At 49.2% G+C, this 19,664-nt stretch overlaps 1 protein-coding gene and 1 long non-coding RNA gene across 2 annotated transcripts; one reads left to right on the top strand and one right to left on the bottom strand.

The window, feature by feature from the left end:
• The first annotated feature begins 667 nt into the window (after positions 1–667).
• On the top strand, positions 668–8,388 carry LOC146893108 (uncharacterized). Its single transcript, XR_015003700.2, has 2 exons — positions 668–5,533; positions 5,970–8,388. It is a non-coding gene; the product is annotated as an uncharacterized LOC146893108 (long non-coding RNA).
• Pipox (pipecolic acid and sarcosine oxidase) lies at positions 6,211–18,854 on the bottom strand. Its single transcript, XM_085695394.2, has 8 exons — positions 18,554–18,854; positions 17,013–17,161; positions 9,310–9,523; positions 8,734–8,916; positions 8,096–8,242; positions 7,567–7,725; positions 6,956–7,031; positions 6,211–6,689 (listed from the first exon to the last, which is right to left on the bottom strand). Exons 1-8 carry the CDS (start codon positions 18,665–18,667, stop codon positions 6,559–6,561), a joined length of 1,173 nt encoding a protein of 390 aa, XP_085551520.1. The 5' UTR covers positions 18,668–18,854; the 3' UTR covers positions 6,211–6,558.
• Between the last annotated feature and the right edge of the window lie 810 nt (positions 18,855–19,664).

Below are 19,664 nucleotides of genomic sequence, written 5' to 3'. Positions count from 1 at the left end.
CACAGCAGTGGAAAGTGGAGGGTAAAGACAGATACCCAAGGCCTGCTGGTCTCCACACATGGCAAGCTTGCACCCACATTCACCCACGTACATACATAAGCACAAGATGATAAAATAGGAAGAGGTGAGGATAGAGCTCACTTGTGTGTCATGTGTCATTTGACTGGAATGTGTAGGACCCTGAATTCAGTCCCCAGTGTTAATAAAAGGGGGGGGGGTTGTTCAAAACAAGATTCAAATAAGATTAAAGGACTTTAAAAAAATGAAAGACTACGTTCACAGCCTTCTCTATCAGGGATTCTGATTTAACTGGCCTTGGGTGTGGCCCCAGCACCATATGGGTTTCATGTGCCGCCAGGTTCCAGAAACACCCTGTCTTCCCAGCACTTGGAGGTCCCTGTGAGAGCCTCCCATCCAGGCTGTTAAATGCATCTCCCTGGCTTCAGCCGACACACCAGGCAGCTCACACGGCTGCCGGCGTGAACACGCTAGCCGAGAGGCTGCACATCTCCTTCAGGCGCCTCTTTTGAGGTGTGCTGGACAGGGTGCTTCTTTGCCTCCAAGTTCACATCATGCATACCTGTTCCCATCTCTTTCTCCCGCAATGTGCCCAGTGCTTGTTCTTGCCTTGCAAGGATAACGGATTTTTTTTTTTTTTTTTTTTTTTTTTTTTTTTTACCCTTTTCTGTGCAAATAGCAAAATTCCTGCCTCAGGAAAAGTGAGAACTTCCCCGGGGGCTGTACTCTTTTGCTGTTTAAGAGGCTGCGTGCAGAGCTGGAGCTGAGCGAGGGCCTCTGGAAGCTTGGCAGCAGACCTAAGGAAAGTGAGGGATTTGAGTAGAATTTGAACCCAGCACATTTTAGGACATCTAAGAAATGGCTCTCTCTGTCTTAAGATGTTAGTCCCAGGATGTAAAAAAAAAAAAAAAAAAAAAAAAAAAAAAAAAAAAAAAAGTAAAGAAGTACATTGCTGTCTATAGCTGCCCAGTCTCTGCTTGGAGCTGGCTTTGAACTTGCCTTCTTGTGGTTGCTTCTCCACTCCCAATCAGACCCCTCCATTCTTCTCGCTGATTGGATTCCTTCCTCCCTCCTGTGTCCCCCCACTCCATGCCTCACTGGATGTTGGTGAAACAAATCAAGTCTAAAATAATGAGCAATCAGCTACCCTGATGCTCGGGGCAGCCTGGGCAGGGCTGAGGGAAGGGGTAGAGAGCTGAATCATTTATAAAGCTTAATAAAGATGCAGATGAGCGGTGCTGAGGAGGAACCCCAGAGCTGGGTTTATTCATTATTCAAAGTTATGCAAATGCCACTGGGCATGCATGATAGAATCCTGCCCCTTGTCCCTCCCCCCAGCCCCATTGGGCTGACAGATCCAACCCTCCTTGTGTATCCCCCTCCTGCACCTAGCAACCCATTTCCAGTCATGCTGGGTAGCAGGGATCCTAGCCAGCAGTCTTCCAGAGGGATTACTACAGGCCCTGGCCTTCAAGTGAGCCTCTCCAGGCCCAAGGCGCAGGGCTTCTCCATGCCTACCGATACCCACAGAAACATGTTCTAGCAGTGTTCATGTCCACGTCTTCGGATCTCACATCTCTGCCTGAGTGGGATAGATTTCCCAAAGTCTAATCTAAATCCCTCTTACTGCATAGAATGTCCAAACACAGAAACAACCAGATTCTCTACTTTCGTTCTCCCCGAGAAGTGAGATGCAGGCATGCCTAGAGTCATTTTCCAGCCTGTGCCTGCAGGCCAGTTCTTCTGTTTGCCTGGCTTTGGCCCCTTGCAGGTTGGATTGACATCCCTTAAACTCCCAAGCCTGATCAGGAATACCAGACTTTGTTGAGAGTTGAGCCAGGCCTGACCTTCAGATCATTGAGCTCCTAAGGCCTGTCCTCCCTCTGTGCCAGTCTTTCCCTCTTTCCAACCAAGACCTCATTTGTCAATTTAGTGAGGCTGAGAGATGAAGAATTGGGTCAGAGTGGGGAGCGGCATCGATTGCCTCGGCTCCCCTCCTTTTCTGGCCTGACTCTCCTCCCTCTGCAGCCCATCTATTTTTAGCCTGCCTCTGTTTTCCGTAGTCTGGTTGGCAACCACTCTGGCCTCTTTCTCTTCATTGCCCTTATCTCTCCCTTGCAGCCTGTGCAGACCCCAGCTGCCCCTCCTGAGGACTTCTACTGCCTCCCAATTGCTTCTGATTTTCTTCCATCTTGAAGATATGTTGGGGCTGCCCAAGAGGGGATGCCTGGCCATGCTCTGGCAAAAGGGAGGCAACGAGATGATGTGGTGTTGGATAAAACCTTCACTATTGTCCTCCAACCCCTTCTGCAGTGACTTTTGCTTCACTGTGCTCCCAGACATCTCCCTATGTCACCTCTCCTGTGACCCCCATCCAACTGCAGCTAAGAAAAGCTCCCTTCTGCCCACCCGTGCATGCTGGGCCTTGGCCTCTGGCTTTGTGTGTGCCATGCTCCTGCAGGCTCTGCTTTGGTCTGCAGTTTGCCAGTCTCTCCTTACCTGACCCTGTTTCACCCCATTCTTTGCTAGCCTGTTCCCCAACACCCCTTGGCCCCAGGGCTACTGCTCTGCAGCTCTCGGTTGTACTTGCACGGGGACTCTCTTGTAAAGGCCTAAGACTGCTCAGGCAGGGTTTGGTAGCCTCCCCCACTTGTCCTTTCTCAGCCCCTGCAAGACATTGGTCTCCCCTTTTGGCTGTCGCTGAGAAGCTGAATAAGGCTGGATATTTTGGAAGGGGAACCGCAGCTGGCTGGGGGAGGAGGCCAGCACATTGGAGAGACAGAGGAAACAGAAGGCAGGCGGTGGGCCTCAGAGCAGGGGGATGTTCCTTAGCCGGCTCTTGCCAGCTTTGTCAGCATGAGAGCTGCTGAGCTCATAGGCAGGATGCTGGCCCTTCTCAGCATCTGGTCTCTCTGCCCCACCGCCCCCTATGTTATACTACAACACAGTCCCTTGTTTTGTGGCTCATTCCTTTTCAAGCAGAACCATGCTGGCCTTGAGTTCATCCTTATATAGCTGAGCATGACCTTGAACTTCTGGTCCTCCTGCCTCCAGTGTCTAAGTGCTGAGGTTACAGGTGAGCACCACGCCTGGTTTATGTGCTGCTGGCTCTGAACCTGCAGTTTTGTGCACACTAGGCAGATACTCTACCAAATGAGCCCCATCCCCTCAGCCTTTCCTACCATTTTCTAATAGACATTCGGCACATGGCTCGCCCTTACTGACCCACTCCTTGGTAAGACTGCCGTTGGCCATGCATGGGATGGCTCAGCAGCTCCCAGACTTTCTTGTCCTTCCTTAGTCCCCCAAAACATTATGTGCTATAATTTACATGTGTTTAATTTTTTTAAAATATTTATTTTGTATACAATATTCTGTCTATGTATATGCCTGCAGGCCAGAAGAGGGCACCAGACCCCATTACAGATGGTTGTGAGCCACCATGTGGTTGCTGGGACTTGAACTCAGGACCTTTGGAAGAGCAGGCAATGCTCTGAATCACTGAGCCATCTCTCCAGCCCATGTGTTATAATTTACATGTGTACTCCAAGTTTAGGGGTCTAACTGTTCTACTGAGCGAGTTCCAGGAAAGCCAGGCCTCACAGAGAAACCCTGTCTCAAATATATATATATATATATTTAAATTTACATGCATGCATAGCTTACATGTCTTCTCACTACCACCATGAGCTCCATAAGAGTTAAGAATTTTTAACCAGGCGGTGGTGGCACATGCCTTTAATCCCAGTACTTGGGAAGCAGAGACTGGACTAACCTACAGAGCTAGTTCCAGGACAGGCTCCAAACAAAGCTACACAGAGAAGTCCTATCCCGAAAAACCAAAAAAAAAAAAAAAAAAAAAAAAGAATATGAATTTTTAAAAATCACGATAGAACACATATAACATCATCTTAGCTATTTTAGGTGCATAGTTAGCTCAGTGACATTAAACACTTGCATGCTGCTGTGTGACCAACTTCCAGAACTTTTTTCGTCCTCCAAAACTTAGGCTCTGGATCCATAAAGGAAGCACAATTTCCTCTTTCTCCGCTCAGTCCCTGGCAAGACACATTCTCTCTGTCCCTCTGCGAATCTCACCGCTGAACTCGCACAGGCGGATCCGCATTGCATTGGTCCTTCTCTTCTGTCTCTTCTCTCATCTCACTTAGCATGTCCCCATTTCAGCCACAAGTCAGCACTGCCCCATGACCTGTACAGACTACATTTTGGTTGTCCAGTCATGTGATAATGGACATCTGGGCTGTTTCTGCCTCTTGGCCATTGGGAACAAATCATGCTATAACCATGGGTGTATAAATATTCTTTTGAGACCCTACTTTCAGATCTTTAGGAGATATCCCCAGAAGTGGAACTGCCAGATCATAGGCTACTTCTCTTTCATGCTGGCTAGGTTTTTGTCAACTTGACACAAGCTAGAGTCATTTGGGAAGAACTTTCAACTGAGAAAATGCCTCCCTAAGATCAGACCGCAGGCAAGCCTGCAGGGTATTTTCTTAATTAGTGATTGATGTGGGAGGGCCCAACCCCTTGTGGGTGGTGCCACACCTGGGCTGGTGGGCCTGGGTGCTATAAGAAAGCAAACTAAGCAAGGCAGGAAGAGCAAATCAGTAAGTAGGACCCCTCCACAGCCTCTGCATCAGCTCTGGACTCCAGGTTCCTGCCCTCACATCCTTCAGCAATGGAGTGTGACCTGAGAGTTGTGAGCTGAAATACACCCTTTCCTCCCCGAGTTGTTTGTGGTCATGGTGCTGACCCTAACTAACAACAGAGATCCTAACTAACTAAGACAGGCCCGCTCTGCCGATTTACATCAGGGATTTCCATCTGTGTATTTACTGATTGTCTTGGTTGCTTTTTCTGTTTCTGTGACAGATATCCTGGAATAAAAGCAATTTAGGGAAGAAAGGGATTTATTTGGCTTTCACTTCCAGATTAGAACCCATTATCGAGGGAAGTCAAGGCAGAAACCTAAAAATATCACATCTACAGTCAAGAACAAAGAGAGGATAAACGCATTTATCCTTGCTTACCTGCCCAGTACTCAGCTCGCCTTCCCACACTTAGAATGTGGAGGCCTCTGCCTAGGGAATGGTGGTACCCACAGTGGGCTGGGTCTTCCCAAGTCAGTAATCAAGACAATCCTTCACGGACATGCCCGCGGGTCAGTCTAGGGAACTCCTCCTTAAGAGTCTCTTCCCAGATGTTTCTGGATTGTCTTAAGTTAAAACTAACCAGCACACTGAGGTGGCTGCAAAGTACCTGACACATACTAGAAACTAAATCAGTGTTTATGTACCAAATGAGCGAGTGATAATAAAATTTGATCCTTACACACGTCTGTGTAGTTGCCATTGTAGAGACTGAGTTCCTGAGAACCACCTGAAATGGCCTCAAAAGCAGACTGGGCACGGGGCTGACAGAATGAGCTGGCTTTGGAACTCACTGGAGAAATGAACCAGAGCTAACGCATATGTCTGGGCCTTTAAGGACTAGGGTGAGTAGAGTGATTTTACTTGAGGTGTGTTTCTTTGTGAATATTTCATTCCTATCGTTCACTTTCCCTGTCATTTCCTCCTGTCAGACCCGCCCCTCGTTTTCCCAGTTTCGCTCTCCCCAGAACACGTAAGAGCTTGTTCTCCAGGGTGGAACTGGTCCTCTCTGGAGGTCCCCCTGCCCCCCTGGCTTTTGGGTACTGTCTAAGCACATCAGCCTTGCATGCATCCCTGTTCACACCCCTCACCCTCCACCCACCCAGGGGTAGTTACAAGCCCCATTCTCTTCCAAAGCAATTAGTGCAAGGAGGCCAGCCGCCTCGGTGCTAATGCTGTTTCATTAAGTGGGAGCAATCCTAATGATAATAAAATGGCACATTTAACATTCAAACATTGAACGGGGTTTCTAAGCGAGTGTGTCTCTGGCTTTCTTTCCAGCATAACAGTTCCGTCTTCATAAGGACCTGACAATACACCTTAATGAGAGAGTGGGGAGCCGAGCATCTTTACAGGTCCAGGGAGAAGAGGAGGATGAGACAAAGCAGCAGATGAGAAGGACACAGTGCGTCGACGGATCGGAGATTCCGTGGATTCCTGGGGGTAGCGGACTCTGTGGCACTAATAGATCGTTAGAGCTGATAAGAAGCGGAGTTACATAGAAAAGAAAGGCTTCCTCAGACATTGTGCAATGCAGTTTATTTTTTTCAGCAGCTTTTTCTTTCTGGTAAATATTCATTTATTAGAGCATGCTCAAGTTCATCCAACGTCCCAGCAAAGAGAAATTTAAGGAGCCCCTTAGTGTACTGAGCCCATCTCGGGCCCCTCCTAAGCTCCTTGCTGGTCTGTGATGATGAATCTCTGGCTGATTTTCTGAGGGTGGGAAGGAGGACGGCTGTGAAAAGAGGGTCAATCATTTGGTGTTTACAGGAGAGAAGCATACGGAAGGGAAACATGGCAAGGACACACCTCCTTCTCCCAGAAGTCATCCCCATGAGGGCTGTCCTCCCTGGGAGAGAGTCAGCTGGGGTCAAAGGTGGGCTTTGTTCAATGTAGAGAAGCGGCTCATCCGAAACGGTGCCAGGTCATAAGATGGCGGTAATTTCATGCTTAGCTCATAGAGGATCTTGCCCACAACAGGGGCCAACTTGAATCCGTGTCCTGAGAGAAGAATGTATCGCGTACCTTCAGGTACAGACTCTGGGCTCAAGAGAAGTTCTCCCCACACCCAGACAGTGCCACTTCTCCTCTTAGTCTCATCCCAAAGTTAGAAATTGTCTCCTGCCACAAGTACCCCAGTTTTGGACTGCCCGCCCTCCCTATACACCCAGTGTCCAGACTTCAGTCAATGCACGCACGATCCCCTTTTGTCTGGTCCTTCAGTAGGTCTGTTTGCAGGCTCCCCACCTCCCCACCCTCATGCTCACCAGAGAATCCAGCGCCGATGACGATGTTGTCATACTTCGGGTGGCAATCAAGAATGAAGTGCTTATCGGGCGTGTTCTAGAAAGAAAGTCATACCTGTGTCCTCTGAGGACAGGAGGGGTAGGAGCTACAGGCTCTGGCAGGAACTGGCCTGGGACTCTTTCAAGAGAGACCTAGATGGGGCTGAGGTCTGCCCTGCTTGTCCCATCCCCCCAGACATGCTGGTTCTCACTGAACAGCTGTCACTCCCCTGCTGTGCCTCGGACACAGGAGGCGGTCATCTTCCTGAACTAACTTTAGCCAAGATGCCTCGGGCCGATAGCATCTGTCTCTTCTCTTTGTCCCCAAGGCCTGCTCAACTGGGAACATCTTGCCAAGAACTGCTTTAGAGCTCTTCTGGGAAATATAGGGAGGGACTGCCAGGCGAAAGCCTCGCCGCCTAATAAAAAGGAATATGAATAATCTCTAACAGGTCCCTCGCTTATCGAGGCGAACCAATCCACAGGAATAGGTTGACTAGTTTGAGGTCACATACCGGGTCAGAGGTCAAATGAAGTAGGGTCTGTCTGTTCCCTCTCCTCCCCTACTCTGCACCTTGGACCGGCCTGCTTACCGTGTACATACAGCGCTCCATGATGTCCGGCTCGGGCTGGAGGCCTGGCATGTGCTCTCTGACAAAGTGGCGTAGAATCTGAACGTCTTGGATGTCTGAGAAGGTTGTGGGGCAGTCCCGCTCCTCTGGGTCCGCACTGTCACCATGGTGATAGCCGACCTACAACCCCATTAGAATAGCATGGTCTGTAAAACTGACCTTCTAAACATAGCAGCCAGGGAGGGATGTGGTTGGATGCAGCGTGGCTCCACCCATCACCCCAGTCCCCAGACCTGGCAGGTGCTATGTGTTAGCACCTGAAGTTGCCTAGTGCTCATCCCCAGGCCTGTCTTTTATTTATAAGGACAAGGCAGGCACCTTAGACCTCAGGGTGGGGTTGGGACGTATGACATTATGCTGTAAATGGCCAGTCGTGAAGCAAACACCAGAAGGGTCCTAAAGAGATATGTTAGAATATGAACTAAATATGAATGCCCAGAACTGCATGGGCACCCAGTAGCACAGTAGCCTTCTTAGCCTTTCTGCTTACCTTCATCAGCCCTGGGTACTCTGATGATGGAAGTCCATAGATGTGGTGGGGAGCCTGGCCCAGACTCAGAAAACACGGGAAAGCCTGTGATATACTGTAGCTGCCAGGGATCTTCTCTCGCCAGTAATACACATTGATCCTAAGGGTCTTGGTGCAGGAGATGAAGAGGGAAACCATGAAGCTCTACCGACAACAACAGCAGACTCTGGTAGGGTCCTGTGGCCCTTTCCCATCCAACCTGCTTGACCTAATTCTGGTGTCATGGACTTACAATATATACACTGTTGTACAAAGGTCTCTAAATCTTTCTTGTCCCTATTTTTACTTTTCTCCCGCAGCAGCACCCCAGCCCTCCTTAACCATCTTTTCAGGAGTCGATGCACTTCCCATTTGTTCAGTGCTTACTCTAAGTCTGGCCACCTCCTGGAGGTTCTAAACACGCCAGATAAATCAGTTGACCAATAACCTTTTGAGGTAGCTGTTATTTCCCATGCTGGTAAACCTGACGCTTACAGAGCTGAGCAAACTTGCCCAGTGACGACCGTTAGGAAGTAGAAGGTCCAAGGCTAAGTCAAGCCTGGCTGGCTCCAAGGTTTCTTTTCTTAGCTACTGACTCTCAGGCCTCCAATTTGCCCTACCTGGAGAGGCAACTCAATTCCCAGGGGCCGGAGAATCCGGTTGGTCCAGGGGCCAGCAGTGATGACCAAGGTGTTGGCTTGATAGCTCCTCAGGGAGGTTTTCACTGTGACAGGTCGACCAGGTGTTATCTCCACCACCTTCTCTCCGTCACACACCGTGCCTCCGAGCTGGTGAATTACATGCTGAAAGGGCAGTTCCGTGAAAGGCGAATTAATTAGTTGTGTATGTGAGTCACCCAGGGAGACCAAGAGCCCCCTACTTAGGGCAGACAAGATTTCAGAATCTTAGGATGGGTGGTGGTGGTGCAAGTCTTTAATCCCAGCGCTAGGGAGGCAGAGGCAGGTGGATCTCTGTGAGTTCGAGGTCAGCCTGGTCTACAGAGTGAGTTACAGCAGCCAGAGTGGTTTCACAGAGAAACTCTGATGACAGGATGAGAGAGAGAAAGCCCTGCCTTAAAAAATCAGGACCGAAGTGAACAAGGCAAAACCTTCATATTGACTTCACCAGGGGCTGCCTGTGGGGGCCATGGTGCCCGGAGTTGGGAACTGTATTGCCCTGGGGCTGCACAGCCTTACCTGGAGGGCTCTGAGGGCCTTGTCTGCATAGAGGACACCTCCAGTCTTGTCCAAGAGCCCCACTTCTCCCCCGGTGAACCGAATGTTTGGGAAACGTTGCTTTAAATCCGCTGATGAAAGACACTCATGCTCAATCCCCTGCCTAGACAGAGTGGCCTGGGTTGTTTTCAATTCTGGATTTTCCTTCATTCCCAGCAACAAGAGCTCAGTCTGCCTGTTTCGAAAAGAAAAGGCCAGTTGGGTAAAGGTCATGGCCCTGGTCGCCTATCTTCACTATCTTCATTCCTCAGTAAGGTACCCGTGTCTACATCACCACAGCTGGTCTGCAGCTGGTTTCCAGACCGTTCCCAAGTCCTCCCTGACACTCACTGCTGGTTTGCTTGGCCCTCGATCCTGCTCTTGACAGCAGAGGTCCTAAGCTCCCATGATCTTTACTACTCCTTGGAAATGCCAAATGAACTAGCAGGTGTCCACACAAATGCGGTTTCTTGCCCTCCCTCCTGTTTCCTCTTTCTGGAACCCTCTGTGCTATTCCATCACCCCTTTCCTTTCCCGTTTTTTTCTTCCCTTCCCCTTTTTTTTTATTTTTCAAAGATTTATTTTATTATGAATTTTTAAAATTTTGTAGGTATGCGTGCACATGATTGTAGGGGCCCACGGATGCTAGAGGTGTCTGACCCCCCAGGAGCTGGGGTTCCAGGCAACTGCGAAACTCCTGACATGGTGCTGGGACAGAACTCAGGTCCTCTGGAACCCAACCATCTCTCTAACTCCCCCTCCCGCCCCACCCCCACCCTGGTCTGTGTTCTTAGCATGTACTGCCTTGTCCTTCTGCATTTGTGGGCTTAGTTGTCCCTTCTCTGTCTGTGGCTTAAGGAGGTCTGGTTCTCCTTCTAATCCGGGTGTCACCTTGATGTGACCTTGACCAGTGACTCACTACTCCAAGTCCCAAATTCTTCCTTTGTAACCGAGGACATTGAATGGAAGCAGTACTGGCTGTTCTGTGGCTGCATGATGTCTGGGGTTGCCCTCGGCTTTCAAGGGTTGCCAAGCCTGCAGCGCACCAGATCACCCCAGACCTGCGGCACTTTCGCCAACAGCAAACTCAGAGACTCTCTGGTTTTGCATTTCGACAGGCTTCTCCCGCCCTTCTCACTCTGTGAAGGAGACTGCCAGTTCCCTTTGATGCTTCCTGACTCTGCCACACAGAGGCCAGAAGTCCCTTTTCGGGGGGAGCTATCTAAACAATGGAAAGGTGCCTCTGCCCCTTGGGACTGCTCCAGCGTTCCCTCTCGGCTTCAGCAACCCCACAGCACAGCAGCAGCCAGCCACATCCCCCAGGTACCTGCCTATAAAGCTCGTAATAGCCTATAATGGAGTCTCATGGATATTACATGCTTCCAAATCCCACATTATCTGGTTGTGGGGATTAAAGCGGAGACTGGGAGGGGGTAGGGATGCAGTGGGCCCGGGGGCCGGTGTCAGTACACAGAGCCGCGCAGCGCGCCCAATCCATTCGCCATGGCCCCCGCCTACCCAGCATTCGTGGTGAGATAGCAACGCCGACTCTGCTTCTTCAAAACTCAGCTTAGGCTGGATGAGACAGAATCCCCAGCCAGGAGCCAGTCTCTTTTCCGTAGCCTCCCAAACGAACTTCAGATTAATTCTTAGGTCATGAAAACTTGCCTAGTCAACTTATTGGTCAACAAGATAATTAAGAAGCCACCCCAAAGGCTGGGAGTGAGGGTGGGGGTGTGGCTTAGTGGGGAATATTTGCCTAGCATTCTCAAGCCTCTGGGTCCTATCCCAGCATCTCCAAAGATAAAGTACCCAGTGTCTTGTAGTTAGGTTATGATACTGGAGACGGAACTCAGGGGTTCCTGCACACTAGGGAAATACCTCACCAAGCCACACCCCCTGTCTCAGATGTGTGTTTTGGTTTGTTTGAGAAAGGGACTTACTGTGTGTCCTAGTCCGGTCTCAGCCTCAAGGTCTTTCAGCCATGTCTCCCAAATGTTGAACTTCAAGCATGAACCACTACGTCTAGCCAGGTGCTGACAGACTCCAGGCTGAGTAGACTTGTGGGAAAGATGCGGCTTGCAGCTCACCTACGCAGATATAATGTCTGCTCTCTGGTTCAGAAATCCCACAGAGTGACTCTTAAACCCTGCCTGCAATATGGCAGCCTTGGTCTCTCCTGTACTCTTCCCTTCCTCCATCTTGCCTTCCTTCCTACCTTCCTTCTTTCTTGAACCAGAACTCCATTTACAGTTAAATGTTGTATGGGGAAAACGAACTTGTGCCAAGACAACGGGCATATCTGTCGACTTATGAAATGCTGAGTGATGTTCTAATTCCCAAGTCGTCCTCCGGTGGATGAAGCCAGAGCTCCCCAACCCCAGGAGTAATCAGTGAGCTGATTCTGTGGTGGATGTAATTGTGCCGATTGTAATCATTTTGCTCCAGCTCTCTGCCCCTGTGGCATTTATTTCTTAGCCCAGATATTGATCTAACAGTGGGAAATTTTCCATCTGAATCTGTGATGCTAGACCCTCCCCAAGTCCGAAGATGTGTTTGGGAAATTCTCATTTTCCGTGGATCACAGCTGAGCTATTTGGCCTGAGGGAAACCGTGAGCTGTTGGAGAAATGCCTTGGATTGGAGAGAGATTTTTGACCATTATGAGCAAATCGGAAATAAATGTAAAACACTGCCTGGAAATGCAAAGGCCTGTCATTATGGGAGACAGGTGAGAGGCTCCTATGGGAAATGCTCAGCGCATTGGAAATCAGTCAATCAAAACCAGGATCAGAGACCCGGCCTTTCCCCAAGTATGAAGACAGATGACTTCCACAGGCAGATTGAAAATCATTTAAGTGCTTATTTTCTTAATGGCTTTTCCCAGATCCCAATAAATAGACTACTCATTCTGTATCAATTTCTTGCACCTGTGCTTAGGGATCCCCCACCTCTTCCCCCCTCTCTTTCTCTCTCTCTTTTTCTCAGACAAAAGCTACAAAGTTTGAGAAGAAAAATGAAAGGGACAAAGGCCTTTACATAAACGGGGTTGGGACTAAGAAATGAATAGTTAAGGCTAATCTAGAAAAAAGGGTCTAAAACCCTAGGGTTACCAGGGAACCCTAGCAAGTTTGCAGCCCACCTCCCAGAATGCCCATCACCTGACTCTGGAGCCTTTGGTATGAACTATACCTTCCATGTCGCCCACTTTGCCCCAGCATCGAGAAGAGGCCATTGAAGAGTCCTCTGGAGGGCCATGTTGATACCTCTGTGGCCCACATACTATAGGGAAAGAGCAGGGAGGCACTGGGAGGGGCAGACATCTCTCCCTGAATCTTCCATTTCCCATCATGGGCTTTGGCTGCCTTTCCCTTTGCTCTAGTTCAAAGTGCCAGGTGAACCAGCTCTCAGCATCACCTTGGGGAAGGGACTTGGTAGTGGCTGCTGCCTTTGTTGGTTTGGGAACAGCTCTCTGTATTTCATCTTCTGCTCAGTGGGCCGAAGTGGAATTGGTTAACAAAGATTGCTCCGGGGAGGGGATGTGGCTGACAAGCCAGACACTTCGCAGGCACAGGAAGCAGCAGCTGCGGAGGGGGCCACCAGGTTCTGCCAGCAGCTGTACTGCCTACGGCTGTGATCTTGTCTGATATTGTCAGTGAAGCAGGGGCAGCCAGGGTCAGGAGCTGGATAGTGGGACTCAAAGGGAGAAGGTGGAGCAGGAAAGAGATGAGCCTCAGAGCCCGGCTTTTCCGTTGCTACCAGCATCCTGGCCGTACACATCACAAAAGACTCAGGCCTTGTGATCCGACACATGTCATTGTCTGTTCCCAGAGCGTATGCAAATATCCCGAGCCCACCCGTGTTTCGTATGCGCTGTCACAGGAAGCAGAACAGAAGAAGAATTGGGCAACCTCCTCCACTACGAGCTCGGAAAGGTTTTTGTGGTTTTTTTAAATCATCATCAGATGACATTAAATATACTCATTTCTATCATTTATCTTATGGTATTATGCCAGTGAGTCTAGAAGGAGCTAGAGAGAAGCAAGACCGACAAAGATGATGAAATCATTTAGAAAATCAAAATTAAGAGCAAAGCTAAGGCAATTTGGATGGCATTCAGCCCAAAGGTGGAGAACTATATTCGGATACCATTCAGATAGTGGGAAGGGTCTGTACTGCGCCCTACTCAGGAAAAGGGGAAAAAATCTATTACACGTGAATACATTAGGGTTGCCACAAGAAAGGATTTGCTAATGATGGAATAATAGCAACAACAATAATAATACTTAGCACTCCGTCGTGCTTTGGAGGTTTTTAAAAGCACATTCACATTACTCTTCATTATTCTTAATTGGAGCTGAGAGACATCTGAATACTCTCATCATACAGGCGACCGTGTTCCCTTTAAAGTGCACAGATGCGGGGTTGTGGCGCACGCCTTTAATCCCAGCATTCGGGAGGCAGAGGCAGGCAAATCTCTACGAGTTCGAGGCCAGCCTGGTCTACAGAGCAAGGTCCAGATCAGGGTCCATTCCTACTGAGAAACTCTGTCTCGGAAAAAAAAAAAGTACAGCACAGATGCATTTTTCAGCCTGGAATTCTTTGGGCCTGGATGTGCTTGGAGACAGGCATGGGCAACATAACCAGTTTGAACTAAATCTAGCTTCGTGTCTATTTAATCCACAAGTTAAGGTGATTTTTATTATTTTTTAAGCGGTTGATTTTTGAAAATGTAAAACAGAATTTCATTTCAAGGCACACAAATCATGAGCAGGATGGTGTTCATGCCCAGAACCACTCCAGAGACTAAGGCAGGGAGGGAAATCTCACGTTTGAAGTCAGCCTGGGCTACTTAGTGAGTCTGGGGCCAGATACGAAATAGAGCCTTGTCTCAAAAAGGAGGGTATGTGGAGAGATGGCTCAGTGGCTAAGGGTACTGGCTGCTCCTGCTGAAGACCCAGGTTCAGTTCCCAGCACCCACATGATGACTAACAAGTGTATATGTCTTGGGGATAAGATGCCCTCTTCTGGCCTCCCTGGGCACCAGATACATGGATGGTGCACATATACGTATGTAGACAAAACACTCATACACATAAAAATAGGGTGGGAGAGATGGCTCAGCTGTTAGGAGCACTTGTTGCTTCTGCAGAAGATCTGGGTTCAGTTCCCTGCACCCACATGGTAGCTCCCAATGATCTGTGGATCCATTTCCAAGAATCAAATTCCCTCTTCTGGTGCTTCTAAGGGCAGCAGGCATGTATGAGTTGCACACAAGTATATGCAGGCAAGATACTCAAACACATAAAATAAGAAAAATAAAATCTTTTAAAAATGTAAAAATAAACCCTTAAAAGCCACAAAGAAATAATATGAAATTCAAATTTCGGTATCTTGAAATAAAGTATTTTTTTTAGATAAAGTTTTATTGGAACACATCCAGGTTCATTTATTTGCATCTTTGGCTGCTTTCACACTACAATGGCAGACTTGAATATTTGCAAGAGAGACCATATGGCCAGGGAAGCCTAACATACTTACTGTGTGGCTTACAGAAGAAGTTTGCTGACCCCTGTTACAAACCAAGAGCACGGTAATTCAGTGATTTAGAGTAATGTTATGACGACTACACAGCCAACGGGGGCACATGCCTGCAGTCCCCAACACCCTATACTTCAGTGGAACCCAAGACTTTGAGGCCAGCCTGGGTAACACAAAGAGACCTTATTTTGAAAACAACAAAAGAAGAGGAGGAGATGGAATAGGAGGGAAGAGAGAGAGAGAGAGAGAGAGAACCCTAACCTCCAGTAGCTGCCCTTTTCCCTTTTACAAAGTTGTGGCATGAACTAAGAGAGCCGTTCGTGTGGCGGGAACAGCCCTTCCTGAAATGCCTGGGACCAGAAGTGCTTCTTATCTCTTTAGACTTGGATACATGGATGCAGGGACTCCCAAACTCTGGCCCTCAAGTCTGTGCAGCTCTTCTAACTACTGTCCCATTCCTCCTGTCTCTGTCTCTGAGCGCTGGGATTACAGGAGTATACCACCTTGCCCAGTAGCATGGGGCTGCTGGGGATCAAACCCAGGGCCTTGGGCGAGCTAGGCAGGCACTCTACCAACTGAGCTACAGCAACCCCAGTCCCTGCTGCATCTCCTTTGTTTCCTCTTTGGGCCCACAGACCCAGGATGCAGCTGGCAAGAATAGGGGAAGGACCTCCAGGGTCTCATTTCACCTTCACAGTTCCCTATGAGAGAGGCACAGATACACACACACACACACACACACACCATGTAGCTGGTAGGGGTTGAGGCAGGAAGTCAGACTCAAATTGTGACTCCAGACATCTCATGACTGTCTCATCCTTCAACATTCGCTGGGCAGACTTGTGCCCTCCAAGGCCTCAGGCATGTCTCCTACCTCAAAATGCTCAGTAGTAGTCCCAGCCAACTGCCAGAGAAGGGTCCCTTTGCCAGGCCACTCCTCAGAAAGACATTCTCCTTTATTTGGGTGCTGGGTGTATTCTCTGTCTCTGAATAAATCCTTAATTAGCTGCCCTGGTTGTATTTGCATAATGGATTTCACTTTGTTCTTAAGTTAATGGTGTTTTCGTAACAGAACAGTAACCTCTTGGTTCACAGCCATTAAAATAACTGCCACCCTGTAGGGTAGAGCCAGGGTTATGTAAAGGGAGTTCAGCTAAGAGTTCAGAGGAATGAGAGTGGGTGCAGGAGTGGTTTCTGCTTCCTTCCTTAGGGGTGTCTGAAGGGTCAGTGAGCCCTCAAGTTTGGAGAGAACCACAGGCCAACAGGGCACTGCTACGGGGTCACATCCTGGCAAACTGTCTGGCCCGTGGAACATTCTCATTTTGTTCCCAGGAGATAATGTATCAATAAAATGCATTTGTGGGTTGTTATGGGGGTGAGGACTCAGTATAAAAAGATAGGATACTAGGGGGTAGGCGAGATGGCACGGTGGTTAAGAGTACTTGCTGCTTTTGCAGAGGATCCAGGATCAATTCCTGGCACTCACACGGCAGCTCGCCGTGTTTGTAACTTCAGTCCCAAGGTCTGACACCCTCTATTGACTTCCCTGGGTACCAGGCACAAGGCACACATGTTGTTGCATCTACATATATGTAGGCAAAACATTCATACACATAAAATATGCATAAGCAGTTTTTTAAAGTTAGGACATGAGTAATAATGCAGCTGGGCTGTGGTGGTGCACGCCTTTAATCCCAGAACTCCGGAGACAGAGACAGGTGAATCTCTGTGAGTTCGAGGCCAGCCTGGTCTACAGAGCGAGTCCCAGGACAGGATCCAAAGTCAAAATGGAAGAAGCAGTATTCCATTTTGACTTCACTATAAGATGGCTCCAGAAGGCTCCATGCAGGCCTGCCCTGCTCTAGCTATCTGCCCACAATGGTTCCTTGGGTTTTCAGAACATAATCTGTACCAGCCTTGGACACAGAGTCTGATGCAGGGCAGGCCTGGAACTCAGAGCTGGTAGGGACCAGTAGGGCTGGTGGAGAGACAATGGCAGTGAGCAGGAGGCTTTCATAGGACTGGCACCTCCCCTAGGCCTGTGTCCTTCCAGTTGCTTTTCTAATTTACACCTTACAGCATGAAATATCCAAAGCGTCTGGAGGGGTAGATCCCCAACATTCGAGGTCTTCCCCCCTTGCCCACCTGTGCAGTTGGGTTCCCGCCTCACGCTCCAGCTGGGCCCATGTCTGGTAGCATTCATTCATCATCCTCACGTAGAAGTCCTCCGGGTAAGCGTTTCTGATTATGCGGCTCTGTCCATGTGAGCTTCCGCGGGAATGCGGAAGAAAGAACTAGAAGCAGGGGTTGAGAGACAAGGAAGCCACTGCCCTTTGTTCAGTCCTCCCTTTGCCCTTTAGGAGCCAGCTCATCTTTCAGATGTTTCTCTTTTTCAAATCCTGGGGATTGAACCTCTGGCCTTGCCCGCGCTAGGCAAGTGCTGGGCAGCTGAGCCCTAGCCCTCTTTTTACTTTTTATTTTGAGACACGGTCTTGTTATATGGCATAGGCAGGCTTTAAACTTGCAATCCTCCTGCATCAGCTTCCTCAGTACCTGGGATCTGAGTCCCCCATCACCAGGCCTAGCCATTTTCATATGTTTTCATACAATCCTTCCAGTGCCTCCTTTCAGCCCACTGACTGGCCTGGCAATCGGGCCAGCAGCTTCTCAGAAGCCCTGAGTGAGCTCTCCCTTTAAGAAATGACTCTCACAGCCGCTAGCGTTAGCCCTTTGTTAGCGATCTTCCATTGTGCTCGCACCCCAGTTAGACTCCTAAGAGAGCAGAATTAGAAGGAACCTTCCAGATCATGCCACTCTAGCCCCTTGATTTTATGGATCAGAAGAAAATGCCATCTCACGGTGTCTTCCGGTTACTCGGAATAACTAACTACCTTGGGATTGGTGCTCGGGATGCGGGTGTGTATGAAGAAAATGGGGAGCTTCCTGAGGGATGTGATAGGAATCCCTTGGGCTTTGGGGAAACGGATAGAGAAATTGAAGGCAATTTCTAACCATTCCAGGAAGAGTAAGTGGTAGCCAGCTTGCAGAGCTGCAGGCAGAATGGAAAGGGAAAAGCCACGGAAGTAGAAAACTCCAAGTGATGGACGGTGTAGGTCCCGCCCCCCAGGGGGGGTCCCGCAGGTTCCCAGTGCCACCCTCATTTGCAGTAGTCATGTGACCACCTTTCCTTTAAGGAAAAGAAGACCTGAGTCTTAGTTCCTGTGCATCAAGCAAAGAGGCTGCTATTCCCCAAAGGCGGTGGAATCAACAGAGGCTCCCGCTAGGTTCTGGAAGGAGAAGAGGGGAAAATGCAGGGAGGAACCTTTCCTCCGAAGCTGGCCCTGAACCAGCCTTTGCTTCTAGGCAAAACCATCTTTATTTAAGGTTACCCAGAGCAGAACTGATTCTTTTTCTGGGTTGGATCAACAGTTTGGGCACAGAAAAGACAGGGTAGCAAGAAAGAAGAGAGATGAGACACTTCTTGCTTGATCCAGGGCAAGAACTGAGAGGCAGTAAAAAGAATATACCAAGAAACTCCATGTAGACGACGGTGGGACTTTCCTTTCAATTGTCAAGATTCACGTGAAGTGCACAGATCTGTGCCGGTCAGCCTTTTGACTTCACCCATAGCCTGCAAGTGAGGAAAAAGGAAGGGACAGTCTTGTACAGCAGAAGGGACAGTGTACCTGCTCCAGCAGGAGGACCCTCTTCGAGTGTTTGGCCAGGTGGTATGCAGTGAAGCTGCCCTGGATTCCTGCCCCGATCACAATAGCATCCCAGAGGTCTTTCTGAGCAGCCATGATGTCCGCTTAGTCCTACAGCCACAAATGCATAAAGGAGAAAGCAAACAAAGATGCCTCCTGGCTAGAGGAGAAGGAAGGCAAAGTTCAGTTTGGCCAGAATTCCCACAATCCCCTGGTGACTGTGTCCTTGTCTTTCCTTCCCTTCCGAAAGCCTGGCACAGGGCTCAGCCTCTGCCTCCCCTGCGGAGCAGAGCTGGGTAGACTGATTTGTGAGGTTTAGCCCAGCTCAGCTGCCAGTCTCACCCTTGCATCCCTCTAACTTGCTATTCTTGGCTCAATTATTGTCATGCAAATGGGCTCCTTCCTATGCCACCTTCCTGTCTCATTATGATCTTTGTCTCAGGACTTCGGCCCTGGAATTTCAATGCCTCCTAGACCAAGCTGGGCACCAGGAATGCTGCCTCCCCTGCTGGCTTCCCTCTCTGCAGCTTGATTCCCTCTCAAGATCTACAGGGCCAGCTAAGAACTTGGCAGAATGCCCAGGGTCTGGCCCTCCTCCCTGGTGGGTGGTGAGGTCAGGGGGTAGATGCAGAGGCCAATTGGGAGGGCAGTTTTGTGATTATGAAATCATTCTCAGTGTGTTCTACTTTCATGTTGAAACTGGAGAATAAATGATCCTGGGGGTGGGGTGGGGTGGGGGTGGAGGCAGGACAGGACAGTGAGGAGGAACCTTGTCCTCAGGCACACAGGGAACCAGGTGCCAGCCTAGCACACATAGGGGCCATGTGTAGAGACGCCTTCTGTGCCAGGCAGCAGGCTCAATGGGTATTGTTAAAGGCACTGGGGACAGAGCCAGGGTTGGCAGGTCCTGATTCTAAAACAATGTGGAGGTCCATTTTAAGATAAAAGGAGAGGGGACTGGAGGCATAGCTCAGCGGAAGGTATTGAGTTTAGCATGCTTAAGGTCTCGGGTTCAATCCCCAGCACTAAAAATAAAAGAGAAAAAAAGAAAGAAAAAAATTAGTCATGCAAAATTAGATGGCAGAATTCCCAC

The sequence above is a fragment of the Myodes glareolus genome, chromosome 9 (assembly GCF_982192425.1).
Source record: "Myodes glareolus chromosome 9, mMyoGla1.1, whole genome shotgun sequence".
Classification (NCBI taxonomy): Eukaryota; Metazoa; Chordata; class Mammalia; order Rodentia; family Cricetidae; genus Myodes; species Myodes glareolus.
The sequence above is the reverse complement of the archived record's forward strand: the minus strand, read 5'-3'. Positions and strand labels throughout refer to the sequence as shown.

Excerpts from the sequence above, each read along its gene's own strand:
- Pipox (XM_085695394.2), bottom strand. The coding sequence starts at position 18,667 with ATGGCTGCTCAGAAAGACCTCTGGGATGCTATTGTGATCGGGGCAGGA. Across the intron at positions 17,162-18,553 it reads GGGTCCTCCTGCTGGAGCAG|TTCTTTCTTCCGCATTCCCG; the intron begins GTACACTGTCCC and ends CCCTGCTTCTAG. Across the intron at positions 7,726-8,095 it reads AGTACCCAGGGCTGATGAAG|GTCGGCTATCACCATGGTGA; the intron begins GTAAGCAGAAAG and ends ATGGGGTTGTAG.